General features: G+C 37.3%; 1 protein-coding gene across 1 annotated transcript; it reads right to left on the reverse strand.

Moving 5' to 3' along the window:
- pias1b (protein inhibitor of activated STAT, 1b) lies at positions 1-18,125 on the reverse strand. The gene is made up of 14 exons (XM_065283246.2): positions 18,098-18,125; positions 11,132-11,576; positions 7,646-7,730; positions 7,277-7,324; positions 6,888-6,978; positions 5,923-6,057; positions 5,712-5,817; positions 5,265-5,338; positions 4,812-4,972; positions 4,520-4,650; positions 4,218-4,416; positions 3,750-3,889; positions 3,350-3,390; positions 1-2,681 (listed from the first exon to the last, which is right to left on the reverse strand). The coding sequence occupies exons 1-14, from the start codon at positions 18,119-18,121 to the stop codon at positions 2,364-2,366; spliced, it is 1,998 nt and encodes a 665-aa protein (XP_065139318.1). The 5' UTR covers positions 18,122-18,125; the 3' UTR covers positions 1-2,363.
- Between the last annotated feature and the right edge of the window lie 2,376 nt (positions 18,126-20,501).

A 20,501-nucleotide genomic window follows, 5' to 3' on the forward strand; every position in this document is an offset into this window, starting at 1 on the left:
TTGAATGCATTTGTTTTATTACAGCTAAACCGCTTTCTACATAAACAAGTAACATTCATTAGGTAAACAATGTATCCCAATTGAAATAATAAATTATTCATATAATATTTTATACAAACTGGTATTGGTTTCCTGTACATAATGATTTTCCATAGCGTACCATACAGTAAAAGAAGAACTTAAGGCAGAGAGTTCATACTTTCCAGTTAGTGGTACAACTATAATCGACTGTCTAGTGGTATACTTCAAAGACAAAACAGATATGATGATGCAGGGGGCACATGAAATGTATTATTTCAATGCAAAAACTGCCAAATTGGAGAAGCCAAATGTACAAAATAGTTTGTGACTTAAGTAACTCAGTGCAAAAGGATATATTTAAATTAAACACGCATTGATGCCTCAATCCAATTATGTTCATTTGAAACTCAGTTAAAGACTAAATGACTTGCAAACACCCATTAAGGAAGGTTAGTGGGCTGTCCTGCGTACTGGCTGCAATCTAGTCAATGTGATTAAAAGTATGTGCTAACTTTCATCAACATTAGACAACATCTTTTAATGGAGGAAGATAATTACTTAACCATTAGTATCCAATGCCTAGATAATGTGAAAACAGTCATCTGCTCTATCAAAGCCGTATCAAAATGGAGCCAGAGGATATGCACACTTGGCTAGCTTTTATCCTTTAAATTGTTTAATTTCAACAAATGTTGAATTTGACACAGCAATTAACATTGTGGAATTAATGCCTCAGGTGTCTCATATAGTACAAAAATATGAGACAGGGACACAATTAGATACTTGTACAATGCAAAGCATGTGTTAAGAGCTCTCAAATAATTATGAAATAAATGCATGACAGTAATGCATGATCAAACAAATAGTAAAAATATAATATATAGATAAAATAAATAAATTCAGTTTTATACAGTCAAAAACAGACAGCACAGATAATGTTGCAGTAAGGTCACCTTTCAAACGCACTTTGAAAACCTATAAAGCTAACTGGAGGGGGTCACAGATAATGGCTGTTATTGTTACCAAATCACAGTCTGTTCCAATTTCAATTGCAGCTGATTGATGCCTTTGACAGGGAACTAAAAACCTTTAAAAAAAAAACTCGCAAAAATATGACATTACACAGGAACAGTCTGTTTTGCAATTAAGACAGGACATTTAACAAATTAGGAGTACATGTCAGTGTATGGAGCCAAAATATTTAAATAAAAATTTAATGACAAGCCGTCAAATCCTTTTGATTCTATTCACCTAAATCTGAATGATATTAATAGAAATGTATGGTCATTGTTATTGAAAAAGTCAAAAAGCAGTGGTTTCAATTATATCCTATTCTTGATGATAATGATACCAACCTAGTGCATCTGGGCATCTAAACTTTAGAAGCTGGATTTTAGTAACAGCTTTTAAAAGTGAAGCCACTTAAAACAAAAACATTTTGGATTGATAGATACATAATTTCAATATACCCTGGTATGGTGGTACGCAACATGATGCCTCTGTGATTTCCCCATGTAAAATATTTTTTTTTTACTTACACATAAATACCGCAACATAATTCTGGTTATTTTTCGGTAAAATCTGGAACCAACAGATCACTGAGGTATGCTATATTGCCTGAACTTCTATTCTAAACCTCACTTCATGATTAGTACAGACGAGCAACAACGAAAAAAAAAACAATTGGAAGAATCATACAACAGCAAATAAGCAAGAAATCCGAGGACTGTTTCTTTAAATCCACCACTTGTATGCATAAAGGATGAGAAAGAATGTGCGGTTGGAATAGGATGTGACCTCCATCAAGCAAGTCGTGGCTAGATTCTGTGTTGGCATAAGGGAATGCTTCTGTACAGCATACATCCTACATAACTTAAAAGCAATAATAAATTACCTGCACATGATAATGGCATTAAATAATATGACATTCCCTCAAACAATGACTGAGGGCTGAAGTCTCATGACTAAACAGAAACAAAAAATGAAAATGACTGCCATTTCATTACTGTGACTGAAATAATTGAGGTGAAATAAAATAGTATAAAAGGTACAGAATAAGATGATCCAGAAACAACACACAGAGCAGTGAAAAACATCTTCAGTATCCATGAAGAAAATACCAACTGAAGTCACTCACTGGGTAGGCAGCGTCCTATTGTTTATATACAAAAGTAAAACTGAAAATAGATTTTTCTTCTCTGTACACAGCAATTTTATTCTTCTCTTTACAAAAGTCTTTGTTCTCTTTTTTTCCGTCTTTTTATCCGAGTGCACAAGCTTCTTCTTCATCCTCCTGCTGTTCGTGATAAAGGCTAGTCTGTGTGCCAAGCACCCCCTTGCGGTCAGTCCAGTGAAATGACATCTGGGATGGAGCCGTATATGACCGAGGCGGCGGCATCCGAACGTGAACGGGAGGCGTTGCTGTGAGCGTGGCTGTCTCGGAGGCTGCTGGAGGACACCAGACTGCTGCTGCTCCCACTGCTGCTGCCCCCGCTGCCGTTGGCAGGCACTAGCGAGCTGCTTGGCACCGTCCCCGACTGCTCCAGGAACAGCTGAGATGAGCCGTAGGGCATAAAGCGGTTAAGCAGCAGCTCGTGGTCTTCTGATGTGGGTGCGGAGGCCGATGCGGCGGCCGCAGCGGCCATGACCATGTTATAATGCTAAAGAGAGAGAGAGATGAAGAACAACCACTTAAGACTACTGCTAATGTTGATTTTTTTTGTTTGTACTTTATTTGTCTGTCTATAATGACTACAAAAAATTAAACACTAGGGGGCGGTTTCCCGAAAAGGGTTTAGATTAATTCAGGACTAGGCCTTAGTTATATTAGGACATTTAAGTAGTTTTTACAAATATACCTTACAGGGATAGTTCACCTTAAAATTAAAATTCTGTCATTGACTTATCCTCATGTTGTTCTAAACCAGTATGAAGTTCTTTTTTCTGATGAACACACAGAAAATATTTTGAGAAATGATGGTAAACAGACAGCAGATAGTGACCATTGACTACCATAGTACGAATAAAAACATATTATGGAATTTAATGGGTACCATCAATTGTGTACTTAACATAATTTATCAAAATATTTTCATCATCATTTATCACAATATTTCCAAAAATTTGTTTTCCTACTATGGAAGTCAATGGGCACTATCTGCTGTGTGTTAACCATCATTTATCAAAATATCTTCTTTTGTATTTAACACAATAATGGAACTTCCCGGGACTAGGAAAACTGCCCCTAAATTAAACACACACTACTTGTGTTTATGCACAATGCTGCCCTCTAGCTGTACTATGATGCTTTACGAATGAGTTAACTTACCTGGTGATTGTCACCTTGTAAAAATGAGAAGAAATTCAAATCTGTAGATAAAACAGAGCTATGTTTAAAGCAGGCAGATCATCAACTCTCAAAGATAAAACTGTTGCTTAATGTCATAGATATCAGTAGGACAGAATTAAGCAACATATGCCAAAGTTCAGTTTTACAGCTACAGTGAGGACCAGAAGTCAGAGACCACTACTAAAAATGTTTCTTATTTGTATTCTTGTAATTTAATATAAAATGACATATTAACCATATTCATTTAAATAATCTGCATAAGTTTGAATAGAAAAACTAACTCAAAATGTTTACATTTTTACAAAGACAACCTAAAGTAACCTAAAATAGGTGAAAATAATATAATAGCTGTGTTATGGCATTAGAATGATGCTGGTACCTGACAGGTCGCTGGGTGTGTGGTAATAGTGACGGTAGTCCTGGATGAGAGGAGGAGGGGGAGGGATATAGTTCGGTTCCACTGCAGGCATGCTGGGTGCTCGTGCCAGTGGAGATGCCTGATGATGTAGATTTAACACTCTGTAGAAAAAAAACCAAACATTTATTTAAATACGAAGACTCAAATTTTTTTTTTGGGGGGGGAAACGTATGAGCATCTTTGCAATAACAAAATATCAAGCCAAGAGGGATTTATTTTAATGGAATTCAGTAAAAACTCACTGTTCAAACAACATTATACAAAAAGTTATATGCAAAATTTAAACAAAACACATTTTGAGGTTAATCTATTAAACCTTGTGAAATAAGACCAGAGTTTGTGTGATGAAACTAAATGTTGTACTGCATTACATTACACACAATAATAACAAAACTTCATGTCATGTCAAATATTAGAATGACCCCTCACCCTTTGTTGACAGGTGGAGACGTGGGTGATAAAGATGGACAGGCTCTTTTAGGTGGAGGTTCGTCATTATCATTATCATCATCATCATCCTCCTCCTCCGAGGAGCTGTCCAGCGTCAGGTCAATCACCTCTACCTTCTTACTGCTACCACCATGGGACGAACTGTTTCTGTGTTCCGACAAAACCGACCGACAAGAATCTGAAAGAGAAGATTAAACAACATTAATGCAGTAGCATACAGTAAAACATTCTTTTATAACATGGTAAAATATTTAAAAATATAACACTTTTCGTAATTATACCATCAATCCCGTTTGATGAGGCCGACACTTCCTGTACCACCTTCTTGGATCTCATGGGAGCCCAGTTGCCATCTTCCTTAAACTGGATCTCATCACAGTCCACACAACTGCTCAGAATCTCCATGAACAATCTAAACAAGGAAAAAAAATCTCAGAACTTGCAAACAGGTATATGCACACTTATTTATACTACAAGTGCCAACCAATAAATTACATCAAGGATAAATGTAGAAAAAAAATACAAGATTCAGATGGCCCACAATCACGTGTTAAAGGTAAAAGCCGTGCTGACCCGTCAATGATGAGGTGCTCATATGGGGCTTTCTTGTCACAGACTGGACACACCCAAGTGGGCTTCTTTTCATTCATTTGGATATAAAGCGTAGCATCAAAGCACTGGAGGTGCGAGCAGGTGAGTGATCGGCAGGGAATCGTCAGACGCATTTTTCCAAGCTACACATAAGCAAACACACATAATATATAATGATTATACTTTATAATGAAATTTTAGATTTTTGCTGGATCAATGTATATTCTCATGTCAAATTACTTATTAACAATTAATACAATATGGAAAGCCGGAAGGCTATATTCAGGACACCGTGGCTTTAATAAAACGAAGAAGAAATTAACAACTCTAAGAAAATAAATAATTAATGCGGTCTATTGTAAAGATAAAAAAAATTAATGTCTAACAGGAGCCCTGTGCAGATAACAATGTCTTCATTCAGGGTCCATTACATACCGGACAGAGCAGGGAGACTCGCAGGCTGGTGGTGGCGATCTCACTGTCAGGATCAGCGGTAAGCTTTTCTTTAACTGAAGGAAAAAGCACAGGACATATAATCAGATTTTTAGCCGTTTCACAGACTAGGAATCACTTGAGGCCTTCCTGCGGCTCAACCAGCAATGTCAAGGTCATAGATTTAAAACCCAAAGAAAAAAAAACATTTTTAAATTTTAAAGCCTAAATACCCTAAAAATGTCATTTGGGATACAAGTATCTGTCATGTGCCCCTATTTGCAAACCCATCCTCATTATGTTATTTACAAGAAGTTATTTGCTATAAAGATCATTCCATGACAGTAAATATCTTGAATTATTATTTTTTATATTTCATATTAAGTATAAAATAAATTTGGCTAAGAAAACACCATTTATGTATACATTATAAGCAGAAAGTAAACTTACTGAGCGCTCTAGAGTGGTCTGGATTTCTTATGCCTTTTGCCCGTAGTCTCTGTAGCAAAACTGAGGAGGACTGCTGTCGGACGAGGTACACTGCCATGGAGTAACTCTGTATGTATAGACAACCCAATGTTTATTTTAAGCACTATGATGGTGCTCTCACACCAGAAGGCATTCCTAAATGTACAGTTTTACAGATATAACATTTTGTTACCCTTCCGATTTCTGACGTCCATGATACAACAATGGTGTTGGGAACTGTTGTAGACAACCTAACCAGGGAGGTAATGTTGATGGGTCTGCTCGGTCGCTTTGGCTCCACCCCATTTTTGGTGGGAGGAAGATAACCCTAAAGACATCCAACAAAATTGAGTAAAATTGCCTAAGAGGCAAAAATATTCTTAAAATATTAAGATTACTTTAAAAATGTATTAATAATATATGTGACACTGGACCACAAAACCAGCTGTAAGTCGCATGGGTATATTTGTACAAAAAGCCTAAAATACATTTCATGGGTAAAATATAGATTTTTCTTTTATGTGAAAAATCTTATTATGTAAAGAGCATGTTTCATGAAAATATTTAGTAAATTTCCTTTCGTAAATATATCAAAAATCTATTTTTGTGAGTGGATGCAGCAAAAACCGCAAACAAAATTGGCTTGAAACTCGCCTACAAACTACTTGTTGCCATCCGCTCTTTGGGGATTTCCCATACAAGTTTGGTTTTGGTTTTTATGTAAAAACTTAGAATTTCCCCATTCAGTCAACAATGTCATTACAGTGGTAAGCCAGTAGAGAGCGCTGAACCTTTTGATTAGTAATATGCATTGCTAAGGACTTCATTTGGACTTTGAACTGCAAATGCGATCTTCTAAATATTTAGATTTTTTGCACCCTCAGATTCCAGTTTTTCAAAGCGTTTGTCAAATATTGTCCTAACAAATCATACATCAATGGAACGCTTATTTACTTTACATTTGGATGATGTATAAATCTTATTTAAATTAAAAAATGTACCCCTACAACTGTTTGTGTGGTCCAGGGGGTCACATATATATAACTCGTAATTTTAAAGTCCTTGAAGACACATAATATATGCAACCCATTCTCTTTGTTTTTGGCTGTAGAATAAAATGAGCTTGCTGATGTGTGACTAAAAAAAATCCAGACTCACAGGGAGGTTACAGGGTTTTCCATTCACTTTAACACAAAGGTTGGGTGGGAAATGGTCTTCCTGAGGACAACTTGTTTCAGATAAGCAAAACCTGAAAAATATGCATTGAGATTCTATTAGGAATGTGTGGGAAAGACTTCCAAGACTCTCTCAGCAAGCAAAACAAAAGAAAGCTCTTCAGATGGAGGCATGAAACTACAAACAGCTAAATAAAATACACAATATTCAATGGCATGCACTGCGTTTACAAAGAATGCTTCATTTTAAATGTTAGCCAAAACATTCGATTATTAGATACTGGGATAATACAAAACAATAACAAATACTCACACCACTGGTTTTATTTATTTTTATTTTTTTTATTTGAGGAAATGATTGTCTTATCATACCTTAGCTGTACTTGTACGCTGAAGTCACATTTGGTCCCAGAGATGTCCCTAAGGAGACAAGAGGGTGGGAGAAAAGGAATGTGTGATAGAGAGCGTAGGAGAGAAAAGCATACCAAACATGTTACCGGATCGCTCGGGAACGTTTGATAATCTCTAGTGTATTCTGTTAGCTCAAGAGAAATATTGCTAATAAGGCAAGATTAACCATTTAGCAGCTGCTTTTAATTTAGTGGCTTCATGGACCTGATGTTGAAAATGGCTAGGGTTACATATTTATTCTAAGCTCGAAATGAGTTAGGACCTTTTCAAACACTTGAAGCACGTTAGCCCATCAAACAATGTCATTTAATATCCCTCCCCTGCACTTACATTGAACTGCTGATCTGTTGAACTTGCTGAGGCGTGAGCGCAAAAGCAAAACACGTTTCCTGAAACCTCTGACTGCTGTCTGAGGCTGTAAAAGAGAAAAAGAGAAGACAGTTGTGGAAGAATTAGAGCATCACACTGTCAATAAAAGCAAATAAAATGTGAAAAAGTTCCAAGATTTAATAAGCGTCAATGATCTTCTAAGTTTGAAGACTAGCTTAAAGTCACATTTTTAATAAACAAACAAAAAAAAAATTAAAAGCTTTTAACTCTTTCGCCGCCAGCATTTTTTTTAAAAAAGTTGCCAGCCAGCGGTAGCATGTTTCATGATTTTCACAAACGTTTTATGCCTTCTTTAAATATAATAACATACAATATATCAAATGAACGAAAAGACCCTCAGTTTTCAAACAAAAATAAAGTTTCATCCTACCTTCATTAGTTCTCTTTTAATGAACATAACCTCTTAAATACAGGTATGAATCTTCAAAAACACCACATTTTGAGCAAAAAGCTGAGAAAATGCAATTTTTGTGAAGGACTTTTGATAGAGATCAGATGCAGAGCAATCTTCAAAACAACCATGGACATGCAGCTGCTTGCCCTAGGGCGATACTTCAGAGTTTTATAAGTTGCGGAAGTGCGGTAGAGTTCGATAATAGCGGTATGGCGGAAAGCCAGAAAAACTCGTCATTGGCAGGAATCGTTTTTTCCTAATTGACAAGATAACTCGTCAATGGTGGCGAAAGAGTTAATGACTAAATGAAAACTAGTGATGCACCAATGCATCGGCCGCCGATATGTATCGGCCGATTTTTGATGAATTTGACACCATCGGCATATCGACAATAGCACGAGAAAGGCCGATACCGATTTTTTATTCATTAACTGGATAAAGAAATCCATTATATGTAAAAAAAATGAGTTAATGTTGCTAATAAAATAAATGCTGAATAGCAACCTTTGAAGGTTGTCATGTTGTCTTATTATATTTGTTTTAGCTTAATTTGTGCCTCTCTTATTATGTTGGTCAGTTGAATGTTAATTAGATCAAATCCATGTTCAGTAAAAATAATTTGATGCAGAAATAAACTTGCTAATAGACCAACTGTATAGTATTGTATACAAGTGTTTAAATCGGTATCGGCCCAAAAAAATCCTACCGGTGCATCCCTAATGAAAACTAGATGAAATACATGAATTCATTCAAAATAGCGTCTGATCAGTGAACGACAAGACCTATAAGCAAACAAAAAGATATTAAATGTAACACAAGACTAAGCACTCCTACTAGTATGAATGCAACGCTCAATATGGCCGCTCTGGCGACGCAAGTCCCGACTTCTAGATAAAAACCCATCATCAATTGATAAAGACTGACGTTTCTCGAGAATGAGGCTCTATACGAGGTCACGTGAGGCATTTGCCAATATGTTAAATGCATATTAGCTGTGAAGCGACCTCAAAAATTGGATTTTTTGTGCAATTTAAGCTTGAGAAGCAGAAGTTATGGTACAGTTGATGTCATTTTTAATTCTTGGTCAGAAACATGTAGTTTAATTGTGCTTTAAGCATGCGATTTCAGAGATATCTATATTAACCTATTTAAGTAGACAGAACTGAAATAAATGCCGCTTCCCTAAAGGGACTTAGCAACACCGTAAAATTCGTATTTTTCTTTTTAACTCCATGCCAGCTTCTATGGCCATGTTTATTGAGAGAGTCAGGTTTAATTATACAGAATAACCGTGAAAAACTTTCTTTATTTTTCATGTCATTCAAGCATCTATGGCTATATTCATGTTGAGAACTGGTTAATCCATACACAAGTTGATCCATACACATGTTGGGGGAGGGGGAATTTGGTTTTTCCAACTCAACTAACTTGCATGTTTTTGGCCTGTGGGAGGAAACCAGAGCACCCACGTAAACCTAGCGAGTAAATCGACGCTGACACCGGGAGAATATGCAAACTCTACATAAAAAGGCCACCTGACCTAGCCAGAGCTCGAACCAGGGACCTTCTTGCTGTGAGGCAACACAAAGCCATTGTGCCACCCATTCATTTTCTCTAAAAACTGTCAAACTACATTTGAATTGACTTGGTAAAAGCCTTTTTCAAAAGTATCGACAAAATTAAACAGGCTTCTTACAGGAGTAGCAGTAATACAATCCATGTTTAATAGATAGTGGATTCTGACAAGATGAATGTTTTGGAGGCTTTTCTCTTGAGAGTAAAAATGTAAGTCTGACTTTTAAGTGTAGTTTATTTAAGTTCAAAGTCAAACAGAGCCAAAAATAACTCAACGTTGCATAATCCAATCTCCTTAAAAGAAGCAAAGATAAGAGGAAGCTCTATCTGCACTTTTACAGACACTCCACACAGCACACACTGATGGCTGAACTTAATAAAAGAGACATCAGACTGAAATAAAAAGGTGTTTTTTGACCACTTGAGTAGTCTTGTGAAGAGGCAAATCTATTCCACTTGAAGTGTTTAACATAGAAAATATGGCAGATGATTAATCTTGACTCTTACAATACTGTTTGCTCTTTCAACTCAAACTATTTTATTCAAAATTCACAACTCATTTTCATTACATCGCCACTGAAAGGTTTTTCAATGCGAAGGGGCTTGAGGAGTTGCTTCAAAAGCAATTTACTGTCATAGGGTCCTTAGCCATGCATAGAAAAAAACGTATTATTTAACAAACTGCACTCGAATTGAACTCTGTAAGAGCACTTACAATATAATGAAACCTGAAATAAAGTAACTTGGCTCCATAATCCAAAATGAGCTAAGCCTTGGTTAAGAACCAAGACTTAATTTAAAGTGCTACTGACTGAGCAAGTGCATCCAAACCATTGTCTTAGATTCGCAACGGTACACTTAAAATAATGATTTATAAGTTGAGCAGTTCGGTACAATTTCAAGGGATATGTCAGTTTGACATCATCTGACTTCAACCCCCCTAAACATGTGTAAAGTAGCAATAGAGGGGCAAAGTTACAAAATGCGGCTTTAAGCAATCAACCAGAGTTTAGCCTAAATGATTCCTAAATCTTAACTTTGCAGTTTATGTCCCTCCAAAGGAAAAACTATTGACATGATTTTAATATCAAATTTCTCTCAAATGGATTGGACCACAGATCCAATGTATCCCAATAACCTCAAAAAAAAAATCAAGAGCATAAAGCCTGCAAAGGCGCACGTGCGTCTAATGAAACCGTCTATACTAACAACAAAGTTCATGGAGTTCGATTTCAGAGAACACAAAAACTGATAATAGACTGAATAAAGGCACAACCTCTCATTTTGTGCAAAATGAAATATCTTCTATTAACACTGCCCTCTGAGTCTTAGCAAGACCATGTTGACTAAATATAGCTTGGCCTTTGTCCAATCTGATAAGCCATAAATCACTAGAAGAGCACATTTATGTTTGTATCAGTGCGTGGGAGGCTTAAGGTGGAGCCTGTATTATTTACCTAAACTGGTTGGCTTGATCAGCTCATCGAGAACATCGTAGAAGGGCAGCCTCTGGAGTTTGACGTCTGGATGGACTGGGTGTAGGGTGGAGGGCAGGTGGGGCAGGCCCAGCTCGTGCTTTGGCCCAAGCAGTGTGACAGGTAGTAGAGAGGGTGAGCCGTGCCCATCGAATCCCAAGTGGGCCAGGCTGCTGGGCAGTCCCGCGGGAGCCCCACCAGAGCTGGCGTGTATTCCCGGGAGTGAGAGGTCTGTCGGAGATACCATCTTTGTGGGGAAGCGGCGGCGGTAGAGCTCCTTGATCTTCATTTGTACGGCTGGGCTGCAGCCTGCTTTCAACAAGTGTAGCGCTTTGGTCAAGAGTTCGTGCTTACGTCCATGCTTGTTACGACCTGCGTATCCCAGGAGAACCTGAAGCTCTGAGACACGAAGGCTCATCACCATTTGCTGTTTTTACAAAAAGACAGGAAACAGGAGATAACTGATGTGATAAATGCAAACATTGAAAATGCAAACAGTGCAAGCACAATGCAAACACATTTATTTAAAGTCTCAAAGAAAGCCTGTTTCAAGAAAATGGCTAACGGGCCAAAGCGTTTATCACAAATAAAAAAATTCTGTATCTGTTTGTCACTGTTTAATACTAAACATTAATACTAATGTTAACTGTTTAAGCTCCTTTTTTTACATAAGTGTGACTTAAAATTATGTTTCACAGACAGGGCTTAAATCTAGTCCAAGACTAAAATGCTTGTTTGAGATGTCTTAACTTGTATAGCTATGTCAGCCAGCATATGGAAGAGGCTGAAGGGAGCTTGAGCAAAATCCTCCCATATTTAGAGCTATTAGGATAAGCTTAATGTCTTAATGAGGGCCACCATGAAGATAAAGGAAAAAGAAGTGGACCATCAGCTACATCTTCATGTAATCCTAACCTCAAACCTCATGAGTTTTTAAATCTGTGCTAGTGTGCTACTCTCTCTGTCAACATTTACATAAGTGAATTTTTATAAAACCTATTACTTTTGTTACGGTTACACCTGCCATTCATACTACTCCAGAGATTTCGACCCTCAAACTATTGCAATAGTTTCTACAATCTCACATGCTGGCAATAGGATGACATGAGTATTGAGAGTGAGGAGTCACGTGCCGATTTGGGCGGGGTCTGCGCTGGTCGGCCATGATGGTAGGTGACGCTATCAGTTGCCAGGGGCAACTTCACAGAGACGCGACTTCCAGACCTCTTTTAATTTATTATTTCGGAGACGATCTACAAATACGATAAAGAAAATGTATAAAGCAAGGCGAAAGAAAAGAAACCTTACAGGAACAAGCTCACAAACAGCATTGTACTGGCAAAGGTAACTTACGTTTCTTCACTTGCGTTTAGTGTATTGAAATTAAGTTACATTGCATTTAGCAGACCCTTTTTGCCCAAAATGACAAAGTAATTAACTGCGACGGTTTCTAAACACTAGGTTGTAACGAGACGTTCAAATTGAACGGTTCAATATACACAAACGTTTCCAACACTTTACTTGAAGGGATAAGACTGACATAAAACCTTCATAATTATTTATGACATGACACATGTCATGATGAATACAAAGGAGGTTTTATGCATGTTTATGACAACTGTTATTAAGTGTCATTCGTTCAATTATGACATTTTTAAAGCAAATATGCCATTGTTTGAGATGTCTTTGTTATGCATAATGGTGTCTCCATTTCGGTAACCTAAAAACTGTATTCCACTGTTCCAATGTTTTCCATATGTATCGTGTGATGTGCTGGAGTAGTTTTTAACGCAGCAGTTACCGCCAGGCATGGTAAAACAGTGTAGAATTGCAAAAAACCTCATCTACTACCGAGCTAAAAACACACGTAAACAATCATGTTCTGCCGCCGGAATCCTGCCAACATGGCGGAAAGGGGGAGGAGCTCTGTACCATCACGACAACTCCTCACTCTCAATAACCCCATTCACACTGCACACTGATTCTAGAAAATCCCATCATGTTGAGAACGTGTCTTCTGTGTGAACATGTCCTGTATTAATTCTGGGATCGCTTATGTAAAGTGGACCTAGTTACAATGCCGTAACATTTACAGGACGTGTCCTGTGTGAACAAATGGCACAAACAATGCCGTAAGGGTTGTGTTGTAGTAAGGATGCTCGTGTCATCGCAACAAGAAGTTGTCGTACAGCCCCCTTTGACAGAAGATTAACATTCATGGCAAGTAATGTTTGCAAACTAGAATAAGGCAGAGATCAGGGAAATTGTCACTATACGCAATGAAAATGAGATTGTTCACCAGCACAATAAAACAGCATGTCACTTGCTAGTATATTATCAAATCAGAAAATGAAGAAAAAAAAACTGAGCGCTTCCCTTTTCATCACATTTTGACAACAACACACTTAATAGTAATCAATCATATATATTGTTGACACTGAATTTGCACAGTAAATAAATATTAGGGTGTGTATCGGCAAGAATCTGGCAATACAATACGTATCCCTAAACAAGGGTTGCGGTGGGCAATATCTCGATATTCAAACTATATCGATATATTTTTAGCCCACGAAATGGATTTTGACATATCGTATATATCGATATAATGTTTGTATTTAATTCTGATTGCCTTCTCTGTGTGCTGTGCTCGCCCCCGCCTCCTTGTTTTTGTTCCCCCTCCCCTCTCGCGTGTTGTCTCATTTCCTCACGCAATCAACACTGGCCACCACGAATAGATCTTCCATGATTCCCATTTACATGCAGGGCTCCAGACTTACTTTTTTCACTAGGAGCACAGTGGCCCCCAACTGAAAATTGTAGGGGCGCAACCAGAAAATTTAGGGGCACACACCGTAAATCAACATGCTTACCAAATATTCACATTTCTACTAATTTCCACTGTATTACTAATAAATACTTTAATGATAGATGCAGAAAAAGTATAATGTGCTGTTTCAAATTCAGTGTCACATCACAAAAAAAGGTCACATTTGCTGGGCGCACATGTGCGACTGGATGTAAAATTCAGTGGCACAATCTCAAATTTTGGTGGCAAAATGCCACCATTTGGTGGCAGTCTGGAGCCCTGACATGTATATTTTACCGTTTAAAACGGCTTAAATTCATTGTTGCGAGCGCTCAGCGCACCCCTCTCTCTCTCGTTGCGTAAAGCATTTCGATCGCGCGCGTCTCTCTCTCTCTCTTGACAGCGAAAAGGTGGCGGTGCTTTAATGTCCGTTCCTCCGTATACTTTCTTTTTCGCGTAAACGTCCTCAGTCACGGATGTTACTGGCAGAGAAGACGACTGATCTAGTTTATCATGACTAAACAAAGGTTAGCAGTAGTCTCTCTCTCTCTCTCTCTCTCTCTCTCTCTCTCTCTCTCTCTCGCTCTCTCTCTCTCTCAAATTTTCTTATTTTATAGTTAAATTATAATTATTTTAATATTTTTTTTAAAATGCTGCAGAAGTACTTTGTTCCTAAGTGAACTACCTCTTTGCACTTAATAAAAAAAGACCTTGTGGAACTTGGCATATTTGTTTTGCAGTAGTTTTTTTGGGGAGGGTATTTTTCACACAAAGCCATCAAGATATATATCGCCCACCGAGATATAGCAAATATATATTGAGATATAAGTTTCACTCCATATCGCCCAGCCCTAGGTTGCAGTATGATTCAATGCGATAAGCTGTGATACTGTATGCAAGACAATATACTGGGATATTTCTTCTTTTTGGGAATAAAATAGGATATAATTTTAGGAAGGCTATCATCAAAAACACACCACCATATGCAAACCTTGTGTGAACTTGCCCCAGAGGGAGGTGGGAACCGACCTAGACCCGTGCACAACCACAAATGTTATACCCAAGCTCCTATTATTTAGTAGCTGGACCAGGTCGGCACATATTCAACAGCACATTGCTATTAATTCAGTAAACAAGTTTTGAAAATAAATTGTCTTACCCTAGAAGCATTCTCCTTTGTAAGTTGCCTGACATATGCATACAATCCATAATATTCATATTATTCCTCTCCAAGAACTTAATCCACTTATTATTCCAGACTCAAAAATCTATGTGCTGTCACTGTGACGGGTGACTTTATTTTATCTTGAGTCATCTTACATAATGAGGACTGTTTGCCTTTGAACTATAATAATGATTTCTCGTACAGTGCAATGAGCTTGACATTAGCATTGCTTTATTTGCTGCTATCTCTGTGAGCGAACATTTTACATATAAAAAGATTTCATTAAAAAGTGGGAGAAAAAAGTGTAGCTTGTGGTCGCAAGTTTAAAACAGGAGCTAGTTGTTGTTAGTCTATATAAACCGGAGGAGCGCTTAAGACTGGACATGCGCTGTAGCACGTTAGCACTGACTGACTCTGATCACGGCTGGGTGTTCTCCAATCATCTCGAGTGTTAATCAGACCCGGGACCCGAAGTAATTAAACTAGTAGGAGCGGAAATGGATTCATGCGATTCTCATGCATATCTCATCAGTAAAGCCGGTTGGGTGATTAGTAGTAAATCGCCATCACCTGCTTTTAAATGGAGCGGCATTTACTACACAGAGCCATATTTCACAGAGGAGCTGGGCAAAATCGCATAGATTATTGGAGATGATTTTCCACGATTATAAATGCTATTTTGCCTAGCTTCTCTGTGAAATACGGCTCTGTGTAGTAGGGGAGAGCAGGGGGAGTACCATTTTTTTTTTTTAACTTAATTTTAAAAAGATGTTTTAGACAAAGATCCTGTGGTCAATAACTCACAAGTGTGGTCTATCAATACCAGGTAATATTTTGAACAAATGTAAAAATGACTTAGAAGATTACAAATGTGAACAAATGTAAAACTTACTTAAAAGATAAGTAGCACATTGTTACTCTTGACCCTGTCAGCAGGGACGAAAGCAACACACAGATAGGTCAAAAGTAACACAACAAAACAAGATAGATTTTTGTGTTACACTTGTTTTTAGTAAATATACATGACTATGACCTTGTTTATATGTAACTGCAAACATATTTTGTCATTTATCTTTGCAAAAAATAATTAAACCCAACTAATCACCCAAGTAACAAGTGTTACTTTCGTCCCGACTTGAAATCCTGATATTTAAACCCAATTTACTTTTATTAAACTCTGAGATGTCAAACTTCAGGATGTGTTAGAGCACCAAATAACCTGTAGATTGATCAGTACTGTAACACATGAAACAAGAAATACAACACGTTATAAGAAAAAATTACTGCTTTAGGAATTTACTTATGGTTAAAAACAGCTTTCCGGACCCAGATGCGCAAAAAGGTAAGGAAATAACGCGATATTTGTCAGCTTTTTCAAGGGTTGTGTGCTAAAGATGCTGTCGTAGTTTGGGATGCAAGGAGAAAATCGCTCTGTTACTTTCGTCCCACGTTACTTTCGAAATGTGTGGCCAATCTTTGTAGTCCCCTGACAGCCCCAAGTTGGCACACTAAATTTTCATTTACTATTTTGACTGAATCTAAATTTAAAACCAGCCCTACAGTTTATTTTCCTAACACTTTCTATTTGTGTTTTGGTAGCAAATGTTTTTCATTTTCATATATAGCACCTCTGCACTCCGATACAATTTTGGCCTCACCATTTGCAACCTTTAAATGCCATGGAAAAACGAAACTGCCCTTTCATTATTGCCTACACACACGGTACAACTTAAATCTATTATTTTGACACATTTCAGCTATATCTAAAATTACATAACAGTAGTTAACCTAAAAACATTTCTCATTGGATTGTGAGCAATATAGGCAATGGAGGATTTAAAAAGAGTGCATCTTATCTCCCTGTTTTGCTCTCTGCAAAATTACTGGTTTTATTACCACTGAGAGTAACATGATACACTGTGTTATGCCCAAATAAAGCCTTCAGAGGAATAAAAAAAATTGCTTGTGCTTTGGGGCTATGTTATCAGACTAAATATCATTTTTATTGCAGTTTAGGAAACAAGTATTTCTAAACACAATCAGATCACCCTCTCATTCAAACTTGCCAACAAAATTTAAGCCACACTTTTGACGCACTTCTAAATCCGCAATAGCATGAAAAGCAGTTTATTAACACTGGCAATGATGATAGTCTACCTCGTGATTTGAAATAAGACTACATAGGTAATCAAAACCATTAGTACAGACCAATATTGCAGCATTAAACAACAACAGGTGTATTTTTATTTGCCTTAATAAAGGTTACCAAACTCATGGCATTGTCTTGAATCAAATAACTCCACAAAGCCTGTCAGTGTAAATAGCACAGCTAAATAAACATAACCCCAACCAAGTAACACAAAACTAACTGTTTATGAAACTAAACGACACAGGCCCAATACGCTGTGTCTCAAATATAGTATCATTTTTATACAGCATTTTCTATTTTTGACATAGGTCCGTTTCACGCGTTTGAAAAAACGCATAAAATACTGTCTACATAGACTGTTTTCTAGGTTATATGACAGATCTGTTGTCCGATTTAATAAATGTAGCAAGATAACAGTAATTTTGACTGTCAAAGCACCGAATCTTCAGCCTGTTAACAGCCTACGCACCACCCACATACTGCTGTGTACCGAAAACTGACACATCTAACGGTCTATACATCATATAATCATCCCGTTTAAAGTTAAGCAAGCAAAAATCTGTTTTAATCCCAGTTTAGCATGTGGAGGGATAATTTCACTCCAGCAGGCACACAGCTGTGCGAGTTAGCAGGTAGCTAGCTGGCTCTATCACAACAATAACAGTGTCCCTTCAAACGGTCACAAAACTGCTCCTAAAGCGCACTTAAATCAAATACGACACGTCACCTCGCTTAAAATTAATCTCATAACCACATCGGGCCGACAGTATAGCCCAAAAAAGCTTGTGTGAATGATGTATTGAAAGTAAATTGCGGGCTACACTTTACCTTCAATTCCGCACTCTCCGCCATCTTGTTTCTCTGGCGCAGGCGTGATCAGACTCCTGGCACGTGACCAGAACGTACGTTTTGTATTAATATTCAGTAGGCTCTTGTTCAAAACTCAGAGCGCGTTTTCAAACACAATAACGGGAACTGATTATATATGCATTTTAATTTTTTTTTAAATTCCATTTATATGTTATAATTGCATGTATATGTTTCAGGGTAGCGTTAATAAAATGTAGTTATATATTATGTTTAATCTGTGTGTGTAGACAGATGACTCACAGACGAAGTGTAGCAGTTTACAGTGGATTGTTTGCTTTACACTTGACACAGGCGGAGCATAGTAAGTAATTATCAATGTGTGATCAACAAATATGTGCACGTAAAATATTTGTTTAAATCCTTATTAAATCCCATTAGTCATACATAGTCTGTCCACTAGATGGCAAACTCGCACCTTTTATTATAACTCATCAAAGGCGTTGTTTTGCATGGTGAACACAAAGGGCCCTGAAAGGTTCTCTGCGTATGTTCATGAGAAACCTTTAACTTGATGTTGCAAAAAAACGTTCTCACGTTTGAAAAAACACATAATATACTGTCTATAAACACATAAGAAATCTCTAAGAACCTTAGACTAAAGAGTTTGGTTCTCTGGGAAACTAAAAATGGTTATTCAATGGCATTATATACACTTGTATATAATATGTGCACTGAATAACCCTTTAAAGCACCTTGGAGTGTAGATAAGTAATTCTGTTCATTTAATTTAGTTGCTGTCAAAGTCTTTTTTACTTGTTTTAAAAAAAGCTTTATTAATGATGATTCTAATGCAATAAATAATTTTGTGTTGATCATTGCATTCACTTAAAATTTAAAGCCAAAGAAAATTTTAAAAACGTGATTTGAGTTGCAGTCAACTTAGTGAAAGTTTATTAGACAGTGGTTTTGACTTTTTCAGTATGCGGCCCCCCTTGTGTACGATGGCCCCCACTTGTACCCTTCATGCCCCCAAAGAAATTTTTTATGACATTAAACTTAACAAATCATAAAATTTGAAATTAACAAAACTTATAAATAGCCTTTTTAATGTGATAAAACTGGGGCCCCCTGGCACAATCTCAGGGCCCCTATAGTTTGAGAACCACTGGTCTACACTTCCAAAAGCTCAAGTCAGCATTACATTTAAAATGTTTCTTATGAATTCTAGGACCCAAGTGACTTAAAACACTGCAACATCAGTAGAGTTACAAATACAGTGGCAAGAAAAAGTATGTGAACCTTTTGGAATTTCATGGCTTTCTGAATAAATTTGTTGTTAAATGTGATTTGATCTTCCTCTTCGTCAAGGGCATTGACAAACATAATGGGTCTAAAAATAATTACACCAAAAAATTCGGATCTTTTATGTCTTTATTGAACACTCACTCAACATTCAAAATGGCAGTGAAAAAAGTGAACCCTTAAAATTAATATCTGACTGACCCCCTTGCTAGCAATAACTTCAACCAGGCGCTTCCTGTAGCTGTGGATCAGGCCTTCACATCTTCGAGGAGGATTTATAGGCTCTGACTTGGCCACTTCAAAAGGCGGATTTTGTTATTCTGTTGTGGACTTGCTTTGGTGTTTTGGGACATTGTCCTCTTGCATCACCCACCGTTTACACAGTTTCAGCTGATGTACAGACATTCTCACATTATCCTGAAGAATTGTCTGATACACTTAAGAATTCATCTTCCTCTCAATGATTGCAAGCTGTCCAGGCCCTGATGCAGCAAAGCAGGCCCAAATCATAATGTTTCCTCCACCATACTTTACATTTGGGATGATGTTTTCATGATGGTATGCCTGCCGTGCACTTTCTATACCAGATGTGTTTTTTCCAAATAGTTTAATCTTAGTTTAATCAGTCCACAAAACATTTTGCCAATACCGCTGTGGAGTGTCCATGTGCTCTTTTGCAAACTTTAGACATGCAGCAATGTTCTTTTTAATAAGCAGTGTCTTCCTTCGTATTGTCCTGCTGTGGATACCCTGCTTTTTTCTGTATTGTAGACTCATGCACAGAGATGTTAGCAAGTTCCAATAATGCATTCAAATCTTTGGCTGTCATTCAGGGATGTTTCTTTACCTGATTTTTTTATATTGTGCTTTTGGTGTCATTTTGACTGGGTGCCCACTTCTTGGTAGAGTAACAGTCCCAAAGCATCTCCATTTGTAGATTGTTTGCCTAACTGTAGACTGGTGAAATTCTAAAGTCTTTGAAATAACTTTGTAACCCTTTGTAAAGCAACATTTCTTGATTGTCACTCCTCTGAAAGCTCTTTTTGGCGAGGCATGGCTCACATAAATGTGTTCTTCTTGTGCAGAGCAAACTCCAAAAGTTTGAGCGTTTTTATCAGCC

The sequence above is a fragment of the Paramisgurnus dabryanus genome, chromosome 9 (assembly GCF_030506205.2).
Source record: "Paramisgurnus dabryanus chromosome 9, PD_genome_1.1, whole genome shotgun sequence".
Classification (NCBI taxonomy): Eukaryota; Metazoa; Chordata; class Actinopteri; order Cypriniformes; family Cobitidae; genus Paramisgurnus; species Paramisgurnus dabryanus.